Source organism: Castor canadensis, chromosome 6, assembly GCF_047511655.1.
Source record: "Castor canadensis chromosome 6, mCasCan1.hap1v2, whole genome shotgun sequence".
Lineage (NCBI taxonomy): Eukaryota > Metazoa > Chordata > Mammalia > Rodentia > Castoridae > Castor > Castor canadensis.
This window is the reverse complement of record NC_133391.1, coordinates 23,878,195-23,902,862: the sequence shown is the minus strand read 5'-3', so window position 1 is coordinate 23,902,862 and position 24,668 is coordinate 23,878,195. Positions and strand designations below refer to the sequence as shown.

General features: G+C 43.2%; 1 protein-coding gene across 38 annotated transcripts in view; it reads left to right on the top strand.

Moving 5' to 3' along the window:
• Positions 1-24,668, top strand: part of Plekha5 (pleckstrin homology domain containing A5) — a 201,834-nt gene that overhangs the window by 148,379 nt on the left and 28,787 nt on the right. For 25 of the 38 annotated variants that reach the window (XR_012448816.1, XM_074075943.1, XM_074075942.1 and 22 more), the window contains 4 exons: positions 2,803-2,886; positions 6,185-6,304; positions 7,044-7,097; positions 21,100-21,180. The exons of 4 other annotated variants lie outside the window; for them this stretch is intronic. Coding sequence is in view for 33 of the 34 variants with exons in the window: in XM_074075943.1 (XP_073932044.1) it covers positions 2,803-2,886; positions 6,185-6,304; positions 7,044-7,097; positions 21,100-21,180 (339 nt within the window). In the remaining variant the exon portion in view is untranslated. The remainder of the gene's footprint in view (positions 1-2,802; positions 2,887-6,184; positions 6,305-7,043; positions 7,098-21,099; positions 21,181-24,668) is intronic. 9 more of the 38 variants (XM_074075955.1, XM_074075953.1, XM_074075964.1 and 6 more) reach the window with 1 other exon arrangement.

Below are 24,668 nucleotides of genomic sequence, written 5' to 3'. Positions count from 1 at the left end.
TTAAGATACAGATACAAACCTAGGCTCTCACACATGTTTGGACAAGCACTCTTGTTCCTGAGCTATATCCCCAGCTCCATAGATGACGTTTTAATTTGTGCCTTTAGTTGATTACTTTGTAGATTATTTAAGGTGAATTTAGTGCTTTGGGTCAGTTTTGCATAACATTAAAGTGGTTCTTTATCATCTGGCCTGTTTATACCCAGCGCTTTAATGTCTGCACTAAAAGAAAAGAAAAGGAATGTTATCTCTTTCTAACCCTAAAGAATTTCTTGCTTTACACCATTGTAAAATGTGCCTTCTTATCTTTGACAGCATAAATCATTCAGGTGTATTATTGCACCAAGTGTTTACTTCATATTTCCATAGGTAAGCATTTGTTAGAAATTAATAAATCAATCAGGGACTTTCTTTTGAAGAAAGCTTTAGCTCAGTTTTAGGCTGAATCTGTGTTTCTCACCTGTAATACCAGCTACTCAGGAAGGAGAGAGAGGAAGATCACAGTGCAAGTCCAGCCCAGGCAAAAGCACAGACCGTACCCTGAAAAACAAAGTGAAAGCAAAAGCACTGGGGTGTGGCTCAAGTGCTGGAGTGCCAGGTGTGAGGCGCTGTTCAACCCCTAGCATCACCAGAAAATTAAACAGAGAAGAAGAAAGACTCCCTTTGAGCAGGATTCGGGGCTGAGGCAAAGGGTCATAAGTTGGAACCAGCCTGGAATAAGTAGACAGATCCCAGCTCCTAAAAATGTCAGGGGGAGAAAAGAAGAAGAAGAAGAGAAAAGAGAGAGGCAGGAAGAAAGGGGGAAAGGGGCTCACTTCAACTGCCATTGTAACGAGGATTTTGTCACTTTGTATAGCCACAGGCCAAATCGCGATTAATGAAAATAGCAATAGCACGTAAGAAAAATCTGATCTATTACAACTCTGTGTTATATACAGTGGAGAAGTTGCATATATTCTCATGATTTTGGATGTTTTCATATGCTCAGCCAGCACGTCAACTTGTAGGAGACAAGTGTGTCCTAGCGCCCAGTTCCCCAGGCAACTCAATACGACTGCTCTTCTCAGGAGGCCTCCAGTACTGACAGAGTTTGCATTCATCTCCCTTGATCTACATCAGTAGGTCTATAAGTGCGGTCCATGAGCCCTCGGGGAGGGAGTCCAGGTGTCTGTAGACTCAGAACTATTTTTGTAATAATGAGGCATTATTCATCTTATTAGCATTTGTGCTAACGCTGCCAAAGCAGTGCCCTTTCATAAGTCAAGACGGTAGCTGTAACCCATTGTAGAGGTCATGTACACTTCCCTAGCACACACTGGAGCACAAAGGCCAGTACAGTAGCAGGTTCACTTAAGAATTCCTTGGTGAAGCTGTGCCCTGGTGGCTCATGATCCCAGATACTCAGGTGGCTAAAAGCTGAAGGATCCTGGTCAAGGCTGGCCAGGGCAGGAAGTTCACAAGACCCCATCTCAACCAACAGCTGGGCTCATGGCATGCACCCATCATCCCAGCAATGGTGGGAGGCTGAGATTGTGATTCCAGGCCAGCCTGAACAAAAACAGTTTGCAAAACCCCATCTCCACAGAAAAGCACGCTTGATCTTGCACGCCTGTCATCCCAGCGATGGCGGAAAGTTTAAAACAGGTGCATCACAGTCCAGTCTGGCCTGGGCATAAAGTGGGACCCTATTCCCAAAAACGAGAATTTTGGAAATCAAGTATCTGCCACTCTGAGCTTCATGGCTTCCTAGAGCCCTCAAGCCTGGAAATTTGATTTTTGCTGTTGCATCCTGAAATGTGTCACCATTGGGAACTTGAATATCACTGAACCAGGACTCCATAATGCCACTGTTTGAAACTGAGGTTTAAAAGGCTAGTAGGGTTGGAGGCATGGCTCAAGTGGTAGTGCAAGGCCCTGAGTTCAAACCCCAGTACAACAAAAAAAAGAATGAAAGAAAAAGTGCTAACAGACCAGTTAAATATCAAATGCTCACTGGTGTGGGCTCAGATACCACTTTGCAACCAAACTAAGAAAGTGCCACTTTTTTTAGCTTTAATACCATATCAAAGATAATACAATCATCAAAAAAAAAAACCTTTAAGTTCTTCTTTTTCCAACTATAGGTATCAGATTTTCTTCACATACGTTTACTAAGGATTATCATAGCAGACTGAATGTAGAAGCAGATACAAGAATCTAGCCAGATTAAGATGTGTAAAACTGTCAAACAGTGCCACTCTTGTCACTAAGTTTTCTTGCTGTGACAGTAAAGGGGGAAGGCACACATAGTGGCTCACCTCTGTAATCCCAGCTACTCAGGAGGCTGAGATTGGGAGGATTGTGGTTCCAGGCCAGCAAAATGTTAGCCAGACCCCACCTCGACCAGTAAGCTGGACTGGGTGGTGTGCACCTGCCATCCCAGCTAAGGGATGCATAGCTAGGAGGATCACTATCTGAGACTGGTGGGTCAAAAATGTGACACCCTATCCAAAAATTAACTCAAAATAGTAAAGCGCTGGGGCATGATGCAAATGGTAGAGTGCTTGCCTAACTAGAGTGAGGCCCTGAGTTCAAATCCCTGTACTGCGGGAAAAGCAGAGTATAAAGGGGGTCCAGTGATCCCTGGGTCATGGCCCGCACGGTCTACACAGCATTCCCCAGTCCATCAGCATCTGAACTTCAGCCGGAGAAGAACATTACTGTCATCTTCATGAGCACAGTTGGCAGTTTTAACTTGGTGTTTTGTAATGTTTCTGTTCCTGGCATTCACCTCACAATGAAACTGTGCTCGTATCTTCCTAGCATGTCTATGTGCCTGACAGAAGGTCAATGCCAGCCGGCCTAACTTTACAGTCGATTAGTCCCCAGAGCCTCCAAGGCAAAACGGTGAGTGTGGTATCTTTATTTTCTGTGTCATGTTTTATTTATGTGCTGCCCAGGAAGGCACACATCCTTCCTCGTCTTTAGGTTGAATTTTTAGAGGTGTCTGTCTCCCAAAGAAAAAACATGAGTGCTTCTGTGCCAGAGATTCTGCATCAGAAGAATTCAGAATCATCCAGCCATGTCAGTGTCTCAGCAGATCCTTTCTCCAAACATCTACCTAAGGATTATGTTTTAAAGTTTATCAGACGCCAGGAATTCCAGCACTTGGGAGGCAAAGGGCAGAGGATCGCAAGTTCAAGGCCAGATGGCCCTGGCCACACTGGAGACCCTGTCTCAAAAACCCAAGGGCTAGGGATGCTGCTCAGGGGCAGAGCACTTGCCCAGCATGCGTGAGGCTGGGACTCCATCCCCCGCACTGGGGGTGGTCCAGGGGAGCAAGAAGTTGGAGTGAGTGGTGGAACAGGTCCAGCAAGCAGCCATTTGTCACCATTCTACAGGCCTACTAAGAAGTCTTCCCTATGAATTTTGTTTGTTTTTATTTTGAGACAGGGTCTCACCGTGTAGCCTGGCTGGCCTGGAACTTGTTATGTAGCCTAGGCTGACCTCAGACTTTTGATCCTCCTGCCTCAACCTCCTGAATGCTGGGATGACAGGCATGCACCCACACACCTGGCTTTCCTATGAATTTTTATGTAATTACCTACCTTAGAGCCAAAAGAAACTGATTTATGTTCTTATGCAGAGGAAGAAAAACTGTACAAATACTCAGCCGGGTCTGGGTGTGGTGATACATGCCTATAGTTCCAGCACTTGGAAGGCTGAGGTGGAAGGATCAAGAAAAAAAAAAGTGCTTGGCCAAAGCCAGTTTTACTGTTACCATTTCTTGTCAGTATTAGACACATATTGGAAAGATTTTTATTACCAGGGTACTATTGTCTTCAAATCAAAGAGAAAAGATGGCTTTTCATCACTTCAGTTTATTTATTTATTTAATGTGTCTGTACTGGGATTTGAACTCAGCACCTCAGATATGTAAGCCCAGTGCTCCACCGCTTGAGCCACACCCCCAGCCCCTTTTGCTTTACTTATTTTTCAGATAGGGTCTCATGTGTTTTTACCCAGGCTGGCCTCCAACCATGATCCTCCTGATCTCTACCTCCTGAGTAGCTAGGATTACAAGGGTGAGCCACCACACCCGGCCACCTCGACTTATTTCAATAGCACTCTTATCAGAGAATCGGCTTTAATATCAATAGATAGTCTCAATTTCTGTGAAGATATAATTTTAGCACCTACACAGTTGCTCATTACTCAGAATTCCCTTCTACAACAATCAAAACAAATTTATCTCATTTTTTAATAAACATTGTCTTATTTCATCTTTTGCATAGTTAGGTACAAGGAAATAGTCCCTTGTTTTAAAGCACTTGCACATGTAAAGATTGTAAATCCTTTAAATGTTACATTGTTGATCTGACACAGCGTGCCTATTTGCTCTTCTGCTCTGCTCCCCTTAGTGGACATCTCAGGTAAACCTGGTTCACCACGGCCATCTGTTTTCCTCTCAAATGGGCCTTTTTCTTTGGCCTCAAAACTCAGATGTGTAACAAACTTCCTGTCACCTTTCGTTCTTCTGAAAAGCTCTCCCTCTTTTCAGCTGTACAAATAACCAGAATTTCAGGGTTTCTTTTGGGTTTTCTGTCAGATACCACTCTGTATGTTAGCATTTCAAAATCCCTGCCTTCACCTGCCATACCCCTGGCAGAGTGCGGGACGTGCTGTCCCCGGGCCCCAAGGTGCCGCTCTTGCTCACTTAGGGCTTTTCTTCTGAAGTCCCATGCACTAAGCATTCGGCCACTGAGTGTGAAGGGTCACTGCCTTGCTCCTCTGCCGATGCCCACTTCTATCTGTGGGACCCAGCAGTGGCTGTGGCTCTCTGCTCCTGATGCTTTCCCTGTCTCAAGGCAACAATTTTTAACATGATTTCAAATATCAGTTAAAAATGGGTTCTGTGTGTTTAAGAAAAAAAAACCCGTGGTGTAGAAAACAAGGAGCAAGAGCAGGTGAGCAGCACAGAGGAGAGCGACGGACACGATGCAAAGCCCAAAGCCACGGGCAGCCTGGCCCAGGGCTTATGAGGACACTGGGTCAGGAAGCAGCTCCTCTCCTTCACCTGCAGCTTCTAATCACAGGCAAGCTCAGAGGAACACCAGAGAATATTCTATTGGCAGCACAACTACCAAACCCATCGCTGGCATCTCAAGTTCATGGCCAGCTGGGGCCACTTAGTGAGCTCAGAGTGAACTCATGACAGCATAGTGAAACCACAACTCCAGAAACCAGGGGCCAGGGGTGTAGCTCAGTGGTAGAGTGCTTGCCTAGCATGGTGAGGCCCTGGGTTCCATCCCCAGCACTGCAGGGGAAGGGAAACAACAAAATTGGTATACCACATTACTGGAGCAAGTCTAGCAAGCAGCTATTGCTTGTTCGTTTTATTGTGAGATAGGGTCTCGATAGCTCAGTGGGCCTGGAACTTCCATATAGCCTAGGCTGACCTTGGACCTTTGACCCTCCCATGGTCAGTCTTAAGAAATTTCAGCCGTCACCGACAATATTCTCCTTAGGGCTCACAGTAACCAGTGAGGAAGCAACAGGCTCTCTGCTTTCCCCGGTGTCCAAGCAGGGCTTGTGCACCCAGGGAAATGTCTTTTTTTCTTAAAATAGAAAACCGCACTGGTGCAGTGGCTGGAGTGGTGGAGCAACTGCTTAGCATGAGTGAGGCCCTGAGTTCAAACCCCAGTACCACCAAAAAAAAAAAGTCAGTGTTTGACTCATACAACTGCTGTGAAAACTCTAATGCTGCATTGCATTACAAAACGTAACTGGGAAGTAATTCACAGCCCCCAGGTACTGAATTTGGTAAGATGAAAATATCATCCAAGTTTCACATGAACCTCAAATCTTTTTATTTGCCTTCTTTTCTTTAGAGTATTGGACATGCAGGTATTGTTCCATTCCTGGAAGTCTTAGGTGTGACTTTTAGTATCCTGTAACACACTCTCAAACTTCCGTGTTTGTACACTGGCACTGGAATGCTCTCTCGAGTTCTGAGAAGATGGCTGCTGTTGTGTTGTCTGTGCAGTAACCCTGTCCTTCTGTCTCTCTAGATACCTGTGCTTATGTAGGACTGTCGTAGGGCCTAGGCGCCATGCCAGCCCTCAGAGGAAATCTTGTTTACTGTCTGTCACTTAGGACAACAATTAATCTCTTTTCCACTGTTTGGATTCTTAAATTGTCCCAGCCGGAGGAGCTCACGCTGCTGCTGATTCAGCTGAGGCGGCAGCAAGCCGAGCTGAACAGCGCCCGGGAGCACACGCTGGCCCAGCTCACGCAGCTCAAGCTGGAGGCCCGCAGCCCGCAGGTCAGCGTGCGGCACGTGTCTGTCACTCATCAGTCAGTGTGTCCATGTCACTGCATTGAGCGTGAGCCTGGCCCATCTCAGCAGCAAGGGACAGGCATCCCTTTGAGAGCCCTGCTTGTCTGTATGTTGAGGAAACAGGTAGAGTCTTTTATCCACCTGCTCACTGCCAGATGGTGGCTGTACACAGAGGCTGGGATTCCCTGAATACCATGACTTCCATGGCTGGCAGAACACACTGAGGGGCCTGTGATTTCCAGTAAAGTAGTAAGTTGAAAATTCAGTGTAACTGTAATGATGCAGCCCTCTTTAAATCCCAAAGATTAATCCCAAAAGTATTTTGTTCTTGATGAGAAAAACGAGCACATAAATATTTCTCAAATGGTTTAATAGCCTTTGGTTATGTTTAAAGCATCTTACAGAAAGAAGGAATATTATATGGCAGGAAAGTATGAGCATGTACAGTGTCTAACATTCAGTCCCCTGCAGCCGTTTGAAGAGTTTTTCTACTTAGTAATTCAATGTGTGTATGTCTGTCTACTTAATTCCTTACAAAACTGAGTCTCATTTTCTACTACTTCAATGTGTCATGTACCATTCATGGGATCATGCATATGAAAGTTGTGTATTGTGATGTCATAGAATGTAACAGACTCCCTTGTTTTTCTTACTTCAAAACTGACCTTCTCATGAATTCTGCGCCCTCTTTCTCTGTCCCTTTCTCCTTGCTTGTGCCTACTAGACTGAAATTCTTTCTCATCATCTTCAAAGGAACACCATATATTTGGATCACCAGGTGGGATTCATGGAATTTTCTTACCTTGATACCTAATACCACTGCGTGATTGTACTTCCATTTTTCTAGCTACTTAGATATTTCAGTCACTCCTTAGTGACAGAATGAGACAGCCCTGACCAGGTGACTAGGTGTAGCACAACAAACAGGGAGAAAGGGCAATTTGGAAGTAAAGGGGGTTCAAACACTAGGTCACCTGAAGTCCAGAGCCTAACTTCTCTCTCAGCCCCTGAGGGCTCCTCACTGAGGCTCAGGTCTGCTCGGGACTGACATCAGGAAGAACAGCACTGAGCTGCCCATGCATTTGGGACCTGGGAGGAGAGCAACATGGTGTGTCCATGTTCCCACGGGAGGTTAGGATGGGGACAGGTACGCTGACAGCCCCCATTGCCTGTCCTGGCTCCCTGTTTGCTGTCTCCTCCACGTTCCAACTTTGCCCATGTGTGCAGAGCCTGTCCATAGTGACCTACAGGTCCTGTCTTACCCCAGCGTGGCTGGCCCAGGGTCCATTCCCAAGTGGAGGGGCAGTGAGCAAAACTGACACTCAGACTTTAGAGCATGGGAATTTTACTTTTTAATACATATTTCTTGAATAAAAATTACACATTCTTTAATCAGAATTAAGGTAAAACTTATTCTAGCTTGTTTTAAAATATCCAGACTTGAATGTTTTATCAAATAGAGTTCACTATGGAAAATGTAAGATGAATGCTCACATGTTTGTATTTGCCTTTTTAGAACACAACTGTAATGTACAGATTTATAAATTACTATTTAAAGAGAGGTTTTGCATTAGGATAACCCTTCAAAAGGTATGAAATCATTTTTTAATTTAAATTTTAAAAAGAGCTGATAGAGGGCCAGTCAAGCAAAAGTGAAGAGTGAAGCCGAGTTCAAGAGAGAGGGGGTGAGGAGGAAAAGAGGGAAAAGGGTAAGGAAAAAGAGAGAAACTTTTCTTGCCAGACATAGTGACTCATGCCTTTAATTCTAGCTACTTGGGAGGCAGAGATTAAGAGGATTGGGTTTATGGCCAGCTTAGGTGAAAAGCTCATGAGACCCCATCTCAGTCAGTGACTGGGTGTAGTGGCATGTACCGGTCATCCCACTGTGGCAGGACACATAAATAGGATTGTGACATAGGCATAAAGCAAGACCTATCTCAAAAATAACCAAACAAGGGCTGTGGGTGTGGCTCAAGCAATAGAGTGCCTGCCTAGCAAGTGCGAGGCCCTGAGTTCAAACCCCAGAACTGCCAACAAAAAGTGCTCATAGATATATATGTATTCATGTGCATATATATTTGCACATTTTCTCAATATAAAATTTATATCCTTTCAAACTGGTTTGCGTGGGTTTTGCCTGTTGGCTTTAGAACTGAGCATTTCATGTGTTCAAATTCAAGTACTCTCTGCAGAGATAGTGCTTTGCATCAGCCAGTGTGTAATATGCACTTGGAAAGCAGTCTAGGAAAGGTATGTCAGCTAACAAATAAGGAAATACATCTGCCCTCAGAGCTCTGAAAAGCTTCTAGAATACATAGGAAATAAACCTTTTAAATTCCTTTGCTTTTAAAGCTAGAGACAGTCATGAAAAACAAAAGTTATACTGAAAGACAGTAACACAGCATGAATCGAAAGTGACCTGAGGTCTCTGGGATAACTTCCTACATATCAGTGAAATCAGTGGTGCGGTTCCAGAGCCCTGGGACTTTGGAAATTGTAGGGAAGGACAGGTCGATCCATGGGAAGCGCATTTGCTAAGGTGCTCTCCTTAGCACCTTTTCCAAGTCAGGCTGTGTTTTATCCTTGATGGAGTAACACAGCTCCCTTTGGGTTTGCATCCCTGGCCTTCCTCTCCCAGCATGCTTTACTGCACCTTTCCCGTTGCTCGGGGCTCTGGTTCTTCCGGTGACTTGCATTGCTCTTCTCTGTGCTCTCAGCAGGCTAGCAAAGGTTTCCAGTAATTTGGCTTGTTGTATTAAGTGATTACATTGTTTCAGTTTTTAAATTTTATAGCAATGGAAAGAATTACAGAATTGGATGGTTTGAACGATGTTTGGTAGATTGAACCAGGGCCTTCCACATGCTGTGCAAAAATAGTTGACCATTTTTAGATAATAATTAGTACATAAAAGTATGGTGGGCAGAAATTCAAATATGCCTAACTGTATATAACCTTAAGGTTACCTAAAGCAAGTCTCTCTTTAAATAAATTGAAATTTTTTAAGGTTTCTAATAATTGCATTGAAATGAAATTTTGCACTTTTGAACTAAACTATATTTTATAGCAAAAGTTACGTAAAATAACACTTGGTGATTGTGAAATTGAATGGAATTCTCATTAAGCTCCCACATTTCCAGCTTTTTCTCTTGATACTGCCATAACCTATTTTAGATCCCGGGCCTGTTGTTTTGTAGGCATTATCGGTTGCCTGGATTCACAAATTGATTCATCAGTTTTAGATAACTACAAATTGGAAAGTGGATTCTAGGGTTCAAAAGTCAGTGGAAAAGGCTCTGATCACATCTTGCACTGTGTGTCACACCAAATGAACATGTGCTAAATCAATTCCCACTTGCAACCTTTGCTCTCCTTGCCCCAGAAAATCAGAGGTATTAAGATGCAGGCTTCCTCCTGCCCCTGTCTGATACCACAGCCCCCCAAAGAAGATCCGTAATTGATTTAACCTCTGTTCATCCTGCCACTATTCATGAAAAATTGGGTAGGTGGAGTTGTTTCCTAGGTAACCTCATCCCGGATGCTAAGGAATGCTTACAAATAGCACAGGAGAAGGAAATGCCTCTTAGAAAGTGTGGAGATTTCTGTGGTAGAGTCAGAAAGTCTTGACTCCTGGGACTGTGGCTTGATTAGCGTAATTTGGTTTCTCGTCACCACCTGTGCAGACAGGCCATGGATTAAAGTGGCTTAAAGCTAATACCTGTACTAATTACATAGTACAAGTACCTGATGTTTTCTGCTTTACTTGAAGTGCACTGTTACAATTTTGCTTCTGTTCATACAGTCCAGTTAGCAGATTAAAATCTAGGGACTGGAGTGTGGCTCAATGGTAGAGTGCCTGCCTGGTAAACCTGAGGCCCTGAATTCAAGTCCCCAGTACCACAAAAAAGAAAGGAGATTAAAGTATATATTAATTAATATTAGCCCAGGTTTATTCACCATTTTTATGAATTTTAAAATAACATAGTCTTCACAGTGCGTAACAGTATCATAGAGCTTGGCCACCCTGAGGAAAACCTCTCTCCCAAGGCGTGCTTAGAGTGCTGGCCTGGACCTTGGCAGAGCCAAAGAGGGGGACTGGGCAAGGCCTCAGGCGTGTTTGTGAAGAGCGTGAAGGGAGGGTGATGGGATGGGGAAGTCAACCCGTCCCACCCTCCAACTGTTTCCTCACCTCCTTTTTCGTTCTTTCCATTTCTGACTTCCTCCCTTCACCTCCTCACTTCCCCCTGAGTGACTGAAGAATGATGTGAGGGAATTTAGGTGATGTTCCTAAATCTTCCTGCCAGCTTTTGGGTAGGCGGGCGTAACGGGGGAGACATGAGAAGCAGTGACTCCAGCGTAGGTAAGTAGAGATGCAGAGCAGGAAGCTGGGTGTGGTGTGCCTGCCTGCAATCCCAGCTACTCGAGGACCAAGCTCAAGGCTGGGCCAGGCAAAGTTATTGAGACAAAATAAATTCAAACAAAAGGCCAAGGGCTCAAGTGGTAGAGCACTCGGCTGCCATGCGGGAAGCACTGGTTCAATTCCCCAGCACCACGACGGAGGGAGAGGGAAAGAGAGGTGCATGGAAGGATCCAGAGCTCTGGAGGTAAGCTTCGCAAGCCTCCTGTGAGCATGCTGCCCCCTTGTGGGTAAACCACACCCATGCCAAGTCCCCAAGGATTGTAAGTCACTTTGGTGACCAGCCTCCCCTCTAACCACCAGCGGCTAGAGACCGTCCTTGAGCTCCCGGGGAGGCTGAAGGTTTTTCACAGCAAACGTTTTGCCACAGCACAGAGACAGAACAGGATCCCCCACTGTTGCCCCTGTGCACTCTGTTGCACAAGATGTTGAGATTTTTAAGAGCTGGTAGCTGAACCTGTCATATTTCAGCAGCACACTTTTGTCCTTTTAATTAGCATAAAATCAGTTGTGCAGCAGGGTTTCATTGTGAAATTTCCACACATTCATGTCACCTAGTACATTTTTAAGGGATAACTAAATGATTTGGGGAGTGAGAACGTTGTTTAATAAAGCATCTTGAAGAGTAAGCCAGAGTTTCTAATTTGCTGGTATTTTGCAGTAGCATTTACATTTAATGATGTGACTCTTTTTTTATAACCCGTCATTTTCTGAACTGTGCTAGTGACATGGGTGAAATGTGCAGTTCCACCATGAATTGCTGTGGCCTTTCCTCACCAGTGTGCCATCTGTAGGTTCTCCTGAGAAACAACAGTGGGAAAAACTGTGCAGACAGGACCTGTACCATTTCTAAACAGACTTAAACCAGGAAAATATAAAAGGGGACTCTTAACTGGTCGTACGTATCGTGCTGGAACTATTCACTATAAAATTCCAAGGATACTTTGTGCACTTTGTTCTTTGTGTTCACAAAAGACAGCACCCCTGCAAGGGAAGAAACGCTAACAAGACCATTGAAAAGATTCTTGGTGCGTTCTTTGTTCCCATCAACTCGGCAGCTTCATTCTCTTGAGCCGTAGAGCATACCCCACTTGTGACTCGCAAGGAGCCCTGGAGCTCCTTGCACCTGGAGGTGGCATTGGAGGGGCTGATGCAGAACAGGCATTTGGACGAGGTGAAGTACAGAGGCCAGCAAAACTGAAATCCTGTGTTTACCATGCACTCTCCCAAACTGTGCGGTGCAATGTTGCATGTTCTCTGCCTCCTACTATTCAGGATGGCCATGCACGGCTCTCCCTCACACCTGCTACCCTTTTTGCTTTTTCTCTCTCTCCCTTCCTCAGCATATTTGAGCTTAGAGGTGTGGGAGAATGGGGGTGAAACCAGAAAATTCTTTTTTGTGTGCATGGTACTGGGATTTGAATGCAGGTGCTCTACCAGTTGAGTCACTCCACTAACTCAGGAAATCCCTAAGTAGCACAGGACATCATGGTGGTGGAATTCTTAAGAAGAGCATCTGGACATTGGATAGGATGTAGAATGCAGAAAGACTTACCATGCATGTCATGCTCTGCTCTGACACCCTCTGTCCAGTGCTGGTGCAATGTGCAGTCCTCCTGTTTCTCACCAATATTAATCTGCCTGTTTTTGCCAACTATTTCTGCCCATGCTAACCCTCAGCAGGAGCATTCCCTGTGTCCTTGGCCAGCTCTCAGCTGAGCATTCAGCTGTTCACCTCACTGCCTGTCACTAGGCCCTCCTCTCTAGCCTCCCCGGGCTTTCTCCCAGAAGGCAGAGCTGTGTGGCCTCCCTGGTGAGGGCTTGTCTGCAGGAAGGGTTACCTGGAAATGACACAGGCAGGAGATGAACGTGTGCGTAGAACAGTCACCATAGGCAGCTCAGCCAGGTGAGTAGAGACTGCACAGTGACCCCGGACACTAAGTCTCCATGAATCCAGATTATTCGTGCATACTTGGGCATCAGTGTGCTCCCATCTGCAGAAGTTAAAGACCAGCCAACAAGATGTGGGGAGGACCTCAGCCCCTCTCTCCATGCTTCACTTTAGACTCACAGGCTCTGTCTCAACACATGCCCAGTATGTCCAAAATTAAGTGTATCATCTCTGTCCCTCAGTTCCCAGAAAAAACACTAAAAACAGTTCAACATGTCATGTGTGGAAAATAGCATGAGACCCACCAAAAACAGTTTAAAAAGGAAGGGCAGGAGAGAAAGTGGTCAAGAAAGAGTGACATAGCTGGGGAAATTTTATCAGGGTAGGTTTGTACACATGTTGTAAGTAGCAGAAGGAAACTTTTTGCAATTTATGCTAATGAAAGTTTTGAAAAATCAAAATGTAATATCACTATTAACTTCCACTGTTTCAAAAAAAAAAAAAAAAGACTCCTCCTCCCCCCAAAAAATTAAAGTGCAATGAAAGTGGAGTTAAACTGGGGGGCAGTGCACCTGTAATCCTAGGTACACAGGAGGCTGAAATTGGGAGGATCATGGTTGAGGCCAACCCAGCAAGGATCTGAGAGACCCCATCTCCAAAATAACCAGAGCAAAAATGAACTAGAGGTGTGGCTCAAATAGTAGAGCTCCTGCTTTGCAAAAATCCCAGTCCCACAGAAAAAAAAAGAAGCTGGAATTAAATGGACTTTTAGAACAGTTTTGCTACATATGTAAATATTGTACCATATCCTCCTGCACAACTATTACATGCTAACAAAAAAAGCCAGTTTGCTAATAGCAGAAAAGCTTGTAACTGTCTGGACAGGTGTTTTAGCTGGTGGTGTGTTTGCGTCATGTATGGTAAGGACTAAAGGCCACCATGTCACCTGTATCCTGAGTGCCTCGTTAGCATGTAATCATCAGTCCAGCAATGCCTGCCGCCTCTACAGAGCGTCTCCTGAGTTACACACACACACACGGCAGTGTCTCAGGCTCATATCTGGATTCTGTTGTGTATCCCCCCCAGTGTGACATCAGTGGTGGCTTTTAGCTACCTGGTACCATTTCTAACCCCACAGGAACACATTTTCTAGTGATAAAATCCAGATTGTATCTAGAAGACATTTTTATTTTGATTTCAAGCTCAGATACACTTTAGATTCACCTATGACGAAAACAAACACTATGACTAGCAGACATGCAAGATTTTTACTTTGAGAATGTTTTATCCCTTAAAAACAGTAGATTTTACCTGGGCACTAGTGGCTCACACGCTCACACCTGTAATCCTAGCTACTCAGGAGGCAGAGATCGGGAGGACCATGGTTCGAAGCAGCGCGGGCAAATAGTGACCATTTCTAACATGATGTCAACAGAGTTCTTTTAGTATTCCCTCTTGTCCTAGATAGGAATAGATGTGGAAATAACATCAGATAATCTGTCACTTAAAGGAACAGATTAAGTTTCTGAAATAAAAATCAGATTCAAAACATGAATCCAGTAGCCAGTCAACTATAAGTAAATGGCCCAGGAAAGCAGTAGCCCAGCCCTTGGAGGTATTCCTAGGGACATAATGTATTTTCTTTCAGAAAGGAGACGTATCGCAACGTCTAACTCTCTTAAAGCTTCTTAGCGTCTTCTGAATTTGCAGCAAGAGTAATAACTTGCCATTGTTCTACTTTGAGGAAAATTTAATGTGGACAATTTATTCAGATTGCTTAAAAATTTCTGAGATGATCCCAATCCACGAGTGCCCTTGAGGTCACTTAAGACCTCCCTGCTTCCTGTGAAACAGTGCCTCAAAGGTTTCCGCTCTTCCATCCCAAGTTCTGGATTGTCAGTTGTGCCCATCTAAATGACCTGTTTATAAAGGCCTGAGTTCTCCACAGCCTCACCTGGGCTTTTCACATTCTTGAGCTTTTTAGTTTTTCCACCCATCCGAAAAGTTTGTTGACCTAGACACAGGAAGACATTCTTGAGGAACATAGACCTCTGTGATGCAGCTGCCGGTTCATTTGTGTTTGTTTTGGATTCCTATTGTTAAAATACAATCCCAACTTTAAAAAAATCTTCTCCTAAGAGGTTATTAAGGACAGAACTCCACTTAAATGCAAGATGGCAGTACTGAGATGGTTCTGCTCATTAGTTACCAGTGCAAGACAATGGCTCTGTTCAGAATCCGTCCATAGGGCCTCCTCCAGACTAGCAGGGCACTGTTAGCACAGGATCAAGACTCAGTTACAAGACAGCTCGGGCACATGTACTTTCTGGAAATAAGATCCAGAGAGGGGAAGATCATCCTTATTTTCTTGGTCTAAAATTTATAGGCCCACTGTCCAATATGAAAGCCACCAGCCACATGTGACCTTGTGAATTGCATTCATACATTTCCTCAGTCACAGGAGCCCATCTGGTGCTGAGCAGGCATCTGTGTCTGGCGGCTGTGGTGTTAGACTGCAGATACAGCACCCGTCCACCATTACAGGAAGCTCAATGGGACTGTACCGTTCTAGCCAATTTAGTAGATAAACTTTTTTCCCTGGGTTTTTGAGGCAAGGTCTCACTATGTAGCCCTGTCTGGCCTAATCCCCCTGCCTCAGCCTCCCAAATTCTGGAATTAACAGGTGAGTGCCACCACACCATTATATAAATTTTAAAAAGTAATTGGGCAGGGCTGGTGGAGTGGCTCAAGTGGTAGAGTGTCTGCCTAGGAAGCATGAGGCTCTGAGTTCAAATCCCAGTAGCACCCAGAAAATAAAAAAGCAATCAAGCCACCATTTAACCAGTTGTACTTAAAGGAGGTTGGGGGAATTTATCTTCTCCAACGATAGATTATACAAATGACCATCTCCTTGGGTTTCCTTACTGCTTTCCATTTCTTTTTCTTCTCCCTGCCATCCCCCCAGACCCCCCCCCCACAAACACACACACACACACAGACTCCTCAAGACTTTGAATATACTGTTCCTTTCTTATTTAGAGCTGGTCTTATTTCTACCAAAATGGAGACTTGGTAACATATATGAAATAGTAGCTGGGATAGAAGCCCTGGCAGTTTGGAAATTGGGTTCCTCATGACACCACATCTCCCTCCTGTGATTCTGCTGAGTCCACTAATGTTAATAAAAAGATTCAGTAGATTATTTTATAAGATCCTGTAGCTTATTGTAAAAAGAGACTAGGTTTGTTACTGCTACCTCTCATGCAAAGGTGCAGTACTCAGTACTTAGATACCTAGTTTGAGATATTTCATCTTTGACACCTGTGCAGGTGTCTTGACCAACAAGTCTAGTACCAACTCATCTGGAACTTCAAAAAGTCCTTCGTACTGGGGAGTGGCTCAAGGGTACAGTGTCTGCCTAGCAAACCCAAGACCCTGAGATCAGACCTCAGTACCACCAAAAAAGAACGTCATTTTGCTGGGGGTGACTCAAGTGGTAAAGCATTTGCTTAACAAGTAGAAGACCTGAGTTCAAGTCCCCATACTGCCAAAAAAGTTCATAAAAATTCCTTCTTGATGACAGTTCCTTGAATTGGTGCCAAGGGAGCAACACCAGCAGTGCATCATCAGAAAGACAATCACCACTCAGAATTGCTGGGGTCTGGCCCACACGTGCTTTAAATCTCCACAGGAAGTCATGTTTGAGAACTATCCGGATACATAATCACAAGGAATACCAAGGGAAGAAATCCGAAACACACATGACTATGTGTACTTGTACAGCACGGTGATGCAGTGGCAGAGGTGCTGTCCTAAGCCCTGGGCCTCCTGACGTTCGGTAGCCCCTTGACCACATTTAGAATCCACTTCTAAGAATTCCACAGGTGGAATGTTCTGCTCAAGATCCTAGCGAGTATAACATAGTTATGTGTGACTGCAGTGAGTGAAGGTGTTTGATAATGGAATCTGATTTTTCTCCACCTTTATCCTTATTAACACATTAACTGTGTGGATTAACGGGTTTCCCTGTGATATTTCCATCCATGCACATACCATGGTTTGGTCAGGTCTACTCTCCTCTGTCCTCTCTTGGCTTCCCCTCTCTCCCTGATGATAGGTTTGTTTTGGCTTCATTTGGTTTGGCTTGTTTGCAGAGCTGGGGATCGAACTCAGGACCTTGCTCATGCCAGGCAAGAGCTCTACCACTGAGCTACATCCCCCAGCTAGATACGTTTTTGAAATCAAAATAGCCATACTAGCCCAACAAACCTTCAAATTAAGAAACAGATTAGGATTAAGTATCAGATTTTCTAGCTGTTTTTCTAAACATTTAGGCTTAGAAATTTCAAGTAAAATTATGATTTTATTGAAAACAAATACGTTGGCATCACTTAAGTGTCTTTCTAGAGTGTTTCCACGGTGTTTTCGGACTTGTTGCTGAAATTATTTACGAAAATTGTGTAATACCTGAATCTCTCGTTTTTATTATTAGGAAATAATGAACCTTCTATAATAGCTTTATAATTTAGCAATTAACTGAAATCCAAATTGACAATACCTGTTACTTCAAAGAACTAAAGCAGGAATCAAAACGGTGAACTCTTTCTCGAGTAAATCATTACATGCATTACACTTACTGCCTTGTCTTACTCTGAGTTCCTAAAAACAAAACATGCTTCCTAAGATTATTGTATTCGAACCAGAAGAGAATTACTGGGAACTTCCATTTTCTTTTATTTTTTAAGAACTTTAGCACAAAGATCCCGAGTTAACTCGGGTAACATGTATTTTGTTTTTTAGAACATACTTTGTTGATTTAATTCTAAAGTTTCTAGTACATTTTATGGCAGAAGTCAGATAGAAGGTGCTCTATTGTGTTTCAATAGAAGTTACAGAAACAATCAGTTTCTAAGTATTAAAATGCTTATAGAATAATTCAAAATTAGCTGAGTGAAAGGAAACACTAGTCTGTTTCTAGAATGTGTTAGGAAATAAAGCAGCTCTAATATTTTTAACTCAGTAAGCGTGGTAATAGTGAAGTCCCCAACCAGGTATAGGAATGGCTTCGTAGGGTACCGACGCCCTGAGTGTGGGACTGATGGCTGTGTTCAGTTGGCCTCGCCTATGCCACTGCCAGTCATCCCAGAAACCCGTGGTGAAGTCCATGTGACAGACTTCCCACACGCAGTCTCATGTCTCTCCAGCTCGGGTAAAGTGGGCTCCAAGGAGAACGAGCACCCGTTCACTGGCACAAGCTGCTTTGGACTAACTTTAAACGCCAGGGGCCACCTCCACTTCATGATTCCGTCTACACCACAGGCTCCCAGTCACTGTGGGTTGCTGAGAATCAGGGCGTGCTTGTACTTTTAAAGCTCCTGAAAGGTTCCAGTGTGGGTGAAGGAGCACCTCCTAATAAAACTTGGACTTCGTTTCAGAAGCAGCAATGATAAGACAGCGAGGTGTTACAAGATAGTCGTGTGCACTTATGTGTGAATTGGTAATGTCTTTTTTTGAATTAGGTAATATGTCTTCCATACTTTCTCATGCAGACAGAATAAAGGTAGGGAGAGCAGTACTCCAGGTGAGGCCTCTATAAATGGACGCATAGTGCTAGAGGGCTCCCAGAGGTGCTGGGGTTGAACCCAGAGCCTCGTGCGTGCTACCAAGCCTCCAGCCCCAGACTTGGTGTGAGGACATGAGTGCCCCAGCTTCTGTGTGTCAGGAAGGGCATTGGCCAGAGGATGTGGTTAGTCCATTGATTGAATTTATTTCATTTCACTCTCAAATACTTTTATCCTTCATTCTTTAATAACTTTTATTAGAAAAGCATTCTGCTGAGTGTGGGTGGCTCACACCTATAATCCCAGCTACTCAGGAGGCAGAGATCATGAGGACCATGGTTCAGAGCCAACCTAGGCAAACAGTTAAGGCAACACAAAACAGGGCTGGTAGAGTGGCTCGAGTGGTAGAGTGCCTGCCTAGCAACCGTGAGGCCCAGAGTTCGATGCTGCCAAAAAAAGAAGGAAGGAGAGCAATCTTCTTGGTAGAAAGTTTAGATATAAAGAGGCATATAGGAAAAAAAATACAAGCCATCATGATGCTCACTTTAGTCTTTTCTTTATTTTGTAATAACTTGTTGGCTTTCAGAGATGCCTTAGAGGACTTGGGGTGTTGCCAGTGCTGGGGCGCTCACTAGTGTGCGCAAGCCCCGGCTTCAACCCCCAGCACCTCCAGGGGAACAAAAAGAGTTGAAGGATGCCTTCCAGTTTTTAGTATTAAAGAATGGAATGTGTGTATGTCTGAAATGTTCCATGAGGAAAAAGAGCCAAGTCCAGAAATGATCGGAAGTGGTGTTCATGCGTTTAGCTTTTCTGTACCTAAGTTAGTTTTCTTGCAGAGGGGCCCCTCAGTGGGTGTCAAATGGTCTTTGATGTGTGACATAGATAGACACGTTTTGAATTCCCAGACCTGAAGTCCTGTATGTGCATGTGCCTTCCCTCTCCAGCATCCCACTCAACTGCAGATGGCCACCTGATACAGTGGCCAGTTTACCACGTCCCCAAAACTCAGCAGACAGTTGCACTTTGAGCGTGATTGTTCTTTGTATTTGGATTCTGATCCTTTTTTCTCTAATGTGCTCCTACTCCTGTCACCTCCCTGCCCATGAACCCTGAGTCAGGTAATGGTAGGTATAGATGAACTTACTTTGAAAATTAAAATTAAATAATACTAGGAGTGATGACTCAAGGACCGTGTGCTGTTGAAAGTGTGTCAAGTCTATGGCCGTACTGCCCTGAAGGTGCCCGATCTCACCTGAAGCGTGTGCCTCTGCAGTGACGGAAGCAACAGCAAAGCCAGCTAGCTAGGCCTCATTCCCAGAGCGTGTGTCACTACACTGAAATAACCACCACCCCATTAGAAAGCAGACAAGGCAGGTAAAAATATAACACAGCTCTGGAACTCCTGTAATAGAAACATTTTCCTTCTAAAGAAAACCTATTGTGTAATTGTCTAGTTGTTTTGGGCGGCACTGGGGTTTGAACTTAGCCTCCTGCTTGCTAGGCAGGTGCTCTACCAGTGTAATTGTCTACTTGTACTTTCCAACATTGTAAAAACTTTGTCCTATACTGCATAGTAATGTCACCGATATATAAATACCGTGGCTCCTTATTGGATAACACTAGGGGAAGTTAAGAGTTTTGAGTTGTACCTTATATAGCTCCAGATAAATTTAAGTAAGAAGTTGAATGGGTGAAATGAATTTGTAGTTAGACAGCAGATTGATGATTGCCTAAGAGAGTAGAGATTGGTGGTCTCAGGCCATGAGGGAATGCTCTGGGTAGATGGAAGTGATGTCGATCTTGATTGTAGCGGTGATTGTGCCAGTGCGTACTTTTGTCAAGGTCATCAACACAGCTAATTGGGATATTGTGAAAGGTATGTGTCTCTTTGGTAACAAGGGTGAAAATAAAATTGTCTAGAAGTAGTTTCCAAGATTTTGCTTATTTTTGTTATAAACTTAGCTAGGCCAGTTAAGTAGCATTTGTTAACCATGACAGAAACACTTACCTTCAGGTTCAGTGGTAGTGTTCTTGCCTAGCATGTGTGAGGCCCTGGGTTTCATCTTTAGCACCAGGAAAAAATAAAATAAATGCTCCTTTTTTATTGTGTAGAAGGTGAAAATTAGGTAATATAAAATTCACAAACTACAGCTGTAAACGCCACACCTGTCTGCTTACAAATGCTCAGTTTTTCTTGACCATGTACTCTACATACCACAATGGTTGTCTTTTGGATGCTGAACTCCAGTGCAGAGCCCTTTTCCAGAGGCAGTAACTAAGTGCAACAGAGCTGGAAATGTGAACGTGCTTTCTACCTGCCTTGTCAGGAGCTAACAAGATTGGCTGAGTTTTTGCTGAATAAGTTTCAGTTCCCATGTCCTTGAGTAAATCTGCATGCAGCTTTATACTGTGAGAAATGCCGAGAGTAATGCAAATGCTTATCGAGGTTAGCTTTAATGAAATATGTTATTGTCTAAGTGACAAGATTTATTGAGTTTATGTTATGAAATTTTAATATCTGTAGAGCTAACTTTTTTCTAATTAACCTTATAAGGAACTGAGTATTGTTTCAGCTTTATTACTGAACAGAATTAAACTCCATCTGAGTCACTGGCTGTCACCCTTTAAAATTGTCCTTTGACTTACAATGCTTTACGATCTGTCTTAATGTTTGCATGACTGTTTGTTAATCAGCTATATTGGTGGTATTTATAAAGTAAAATCAAGTTGCAGCCTTTCAGACTTGTTTGAAATTGTTGATACAAATTAAATATGTACAACGGCAGGGTAAAATGTAAACCAGTGCACTGTTGGGAAAGTCTTAAATTAGAGGCTATATTCACAGTGTCGTCTTTCAAATCTAGCTGTGCTGTAAACTGATGTTTGCTGTATGCTCCTCCTGATTTGAAATAGATGAAAGAAAATGAACCTATTATCACCATGGTTCACACAATGATTGAGAACTCGGCGCTAAGACCACAGCTGTACCAGCAAGTAAGGTCTTGGACAGTGAATGACACTGCTTTGCCATCTGCAAAACCCCTCAGTGACAGTTTTGGTTCATCCTCAGATCCGCTCATCACATCACATCAGTGTTTTTCCTTGTCTCATTTTTATTTTTTGTTTATTTGGGAAACCATACTTCACCCGTGCTTCCCGGGATGCTGCGGTGTTCTTCGCATGGCTTTGCTGAACATCTTCCATTGAACACTAAGTGTGTCATTTCCCTCAAGTTCTCGTGTAGAGTAGTTGACTGATGTGTACTTGGAGGTCTGCAGTACGGATGCAAATTTTTACTAGCGTTCCATGTTTTTACTAACTCTGAAAGCATAACAACTGAATTGTAGGGAAAGGGCTTTTAAAATTGTTTTCCTTTCAGACACAGTCCCCCAAACCTCTTGTACCCCAGTGTTTTAGGAAGAGATTGCATTCATATGGGAGTTACTTGAATCTAGTCTCTGAGAGACGGGGTAAAACCTAGCCCGTTTCCTTACCTATGAGCAGAGTCTTCCCTGAATTCTTACCAGTCTTACAGTCATCATCTTACCCCTTTCTTTTCTCTAAATCCAAATATGTGACCTGAAGCAAGCTGGCTCTAATTTAGGACCTTGGTGATCTGCAGATCTGCAAAAGAAGTCATGCACATTCTCTCCAGTTGTTTTGTATTCATGGTCTAAACGTCCCTGGCCGTGTGTCCACATCAGCTTCCTCCATGTCAGCCCCTGGGGGGACTCCGGGCTGTGGCCTGGTACAGTATCTAAAACCATCCAGAAGAAGAAAATTGACTAGCATGAAAAATGAATGTGGGTTTAATCAGAACGTAGTAAAGCACCTGTGAAAAGAAGCCCCCCCTACCCACCCCTGGCTCCCACTGGCCGTAAAGGCCCGTGTTTGTCCTCGGGATTCACCCTGGGCTCCGTCACGAGGAGATGGACATGAGAGTGAGAGGATGACTCCTATTTCCAAGCCCAGCTTGCAAAATATTCAAAATACATTTCATGATTGAAAAGTTTTTAATTTGCAGTAAAGAGATAAAAGGTTAAATATTTAAAGTTAAACAGCTTTACTGTTCAAAAGACGAAAGAATCTTTTGGTTCTTTTTTGGTGTTTCGAGACAGTCTCCTACATGGCCTGGGACTTGCAAGCTTCCTTGTGGAAATGTCTGAAACTGGTCTGACAGCCTCACCTACCTGAATCCTGAAAGAGCAGTGTATTTGTATATATCTTCATGTTAATACTTGAAAGACAAAAACCAGAACTGTACACATAGAAAGGTCTGAATATCTTACTCTCGGCAGCCAGACCTGCCTGTTTACTAGAAAATCAATGTTACCCCTGGTGGCAAGAGTAGGGAATCTCAAGCTATATCTTTTCTTTTTTTTTTTTGATGGGACTGCAGTTTGAACTCAGGGCTCACACTTGCAAAGCAGGTGCTCTTCCACTTGAGCCTTACCCCCAGTCTATTTTATGCTGGTTATTTTGGAGATAGGATCTCATGTACTTTTTGCCTAGATTGGCCTCAAACCATGATCCATCTGATCCCATTCTCCAGGTAGGTAGGATTACAGGTGTAAACCACCACTGCCTGGCTTGTGTTTGTTTTTGAGATCATCTTGCTAACTTTAGCACTACTGATTTGATTTTTTTTTTTTTTGTCGGTACTGGGGCTTGAACTCAGTGCCTACATCTTGAGCCACCCCACCAGCTCTTTTTTTGTGATGGGTATTTTCGAGGTAGGGTCTCTTGAATGTTATTGCAGTAGAACATCTGCCTCATAAGCGTGAAGCCCCGATTCCACAAAAAAAAAAATAGATCGATAAATGATAGATATATAGATAATCATGAGCCTAAATATGCAAAACTTAATTAGAATATGTGAAATTTATGTTTTTCCTACTGGTAAAATTTTTTAATTTAAGGCCAAATAGCAAAATTTTCAATCCTAGATAGACAGATTTTCTTAAGTAAATTATATCCATCTTTTCTTTAAAAATCAAAAAGCCCCAGTAATTACTATCAGCAGTGGAAACTAGGCCATGCTTGGATTTGGCTTTTTAAGAGAATAATCTTATGCTGTTCTTCTCACACGAAGAAACAGTAAGTAGGGAGGCTGGATTGATTTGAGGATTTAGTTAGTTGGTGTCCAATGAATATCTATTGGGTAAATCAATTTAAAAAAAAAAAAAAAAAAGCTCAAAGAAAATTTCCAGCCGGGCATGGTGGTATACATTATAATTCCAGCCACTCAGGTGGCTGAGGCAGGACGGTCACAAATCTGAGGCCAGAGGATGCAGCTTACCCAGACATTATCTCAAAATATAAGCAAATTAGGTGTGCGCTTGCAGTTCAGTGGTTTGAACACCTGCCTGGCATGTGTAAGGGCCTGGGTTCAATGCTCAGTACAGAGGAAAAGGAGGCGCAGGGAAGCCATTGTCAGTATGTCACTGTATATGTATAATATAGTTATGTGACTGTGAAGACACCGTCCAACAGTTGTAACTACACAGTTGGACATGTCTTATAATATGCCAACTGATATTAAAATGAATCTGTAGTAACATTCTTTAAATAAAAATAGTATACCAGTTTCAAAATATTTATTATACATTACAGTTTCTTTTGGGGGACCTTGTGCTTATGAGGTGGCACCCTTCTGTTTCCATTTTATTCTGCAATTCTTTTTTCTTCTCACCCTTTAACTTCAGTGTGGTACTGTCCACTAGTTAAGTTCAAATTCCACGGTTTAGTAAAGCTGTGTTGCGTTTAACTTTAAATATTAAGCAGAATATATTGGAATATATATAATATATATATTCAGGCCTTTCTTCTTTCTTATAAATGTGAAGAACTAACTGTCATTGTCTTAGATTTTCTGTCACAGATCTAAGCATTGTTAAATTCATTTTCATTGCTTTTCCAGGTAGAAATGTAGATGCTTTTCTTGGATCTAGGTGCTTTAATTAAGAATGACAATTGACTTCTTATTTACAGTAGCACACAGGTATTCTGCCTTTTGCCACTAAATTCATTTTTCATGTAATGTTCATTTCTATGAAAATGTGGCTTAACGATCACCGTGCATATCCTTAACTAGTCACAGACTCATTTGCATGAGGAGTGGGAGTGATGTCTTGAGATGAAACATGCAGATCCAGGATTTATTGAATGTTTGGAATGCTCATATTTTTTAACCTCTTCCCCATCCCAGTATTTCTGCTCCCAATAGCTGTCTGCTTATTTTAAAGATGCGTCTGCCAAGCTGATTTTTACAGAGGGGAAGCATGCATTTATACTTCTTATGTGTTTATAGATATATACAAAACTTACCTTTACAAACTAAGCTGTAGTTGGGCATGCCGCTCCCATCCCCTATCTCAAGAGGAAGTGTGCCCTTTAGTGCACATGCAATTTGAGCCCTCATTTTCCTGCTAGGTTTTCGCTACTGTCTAGCAGTGGATGCAAAATCAAAAGATAGGCGAGAT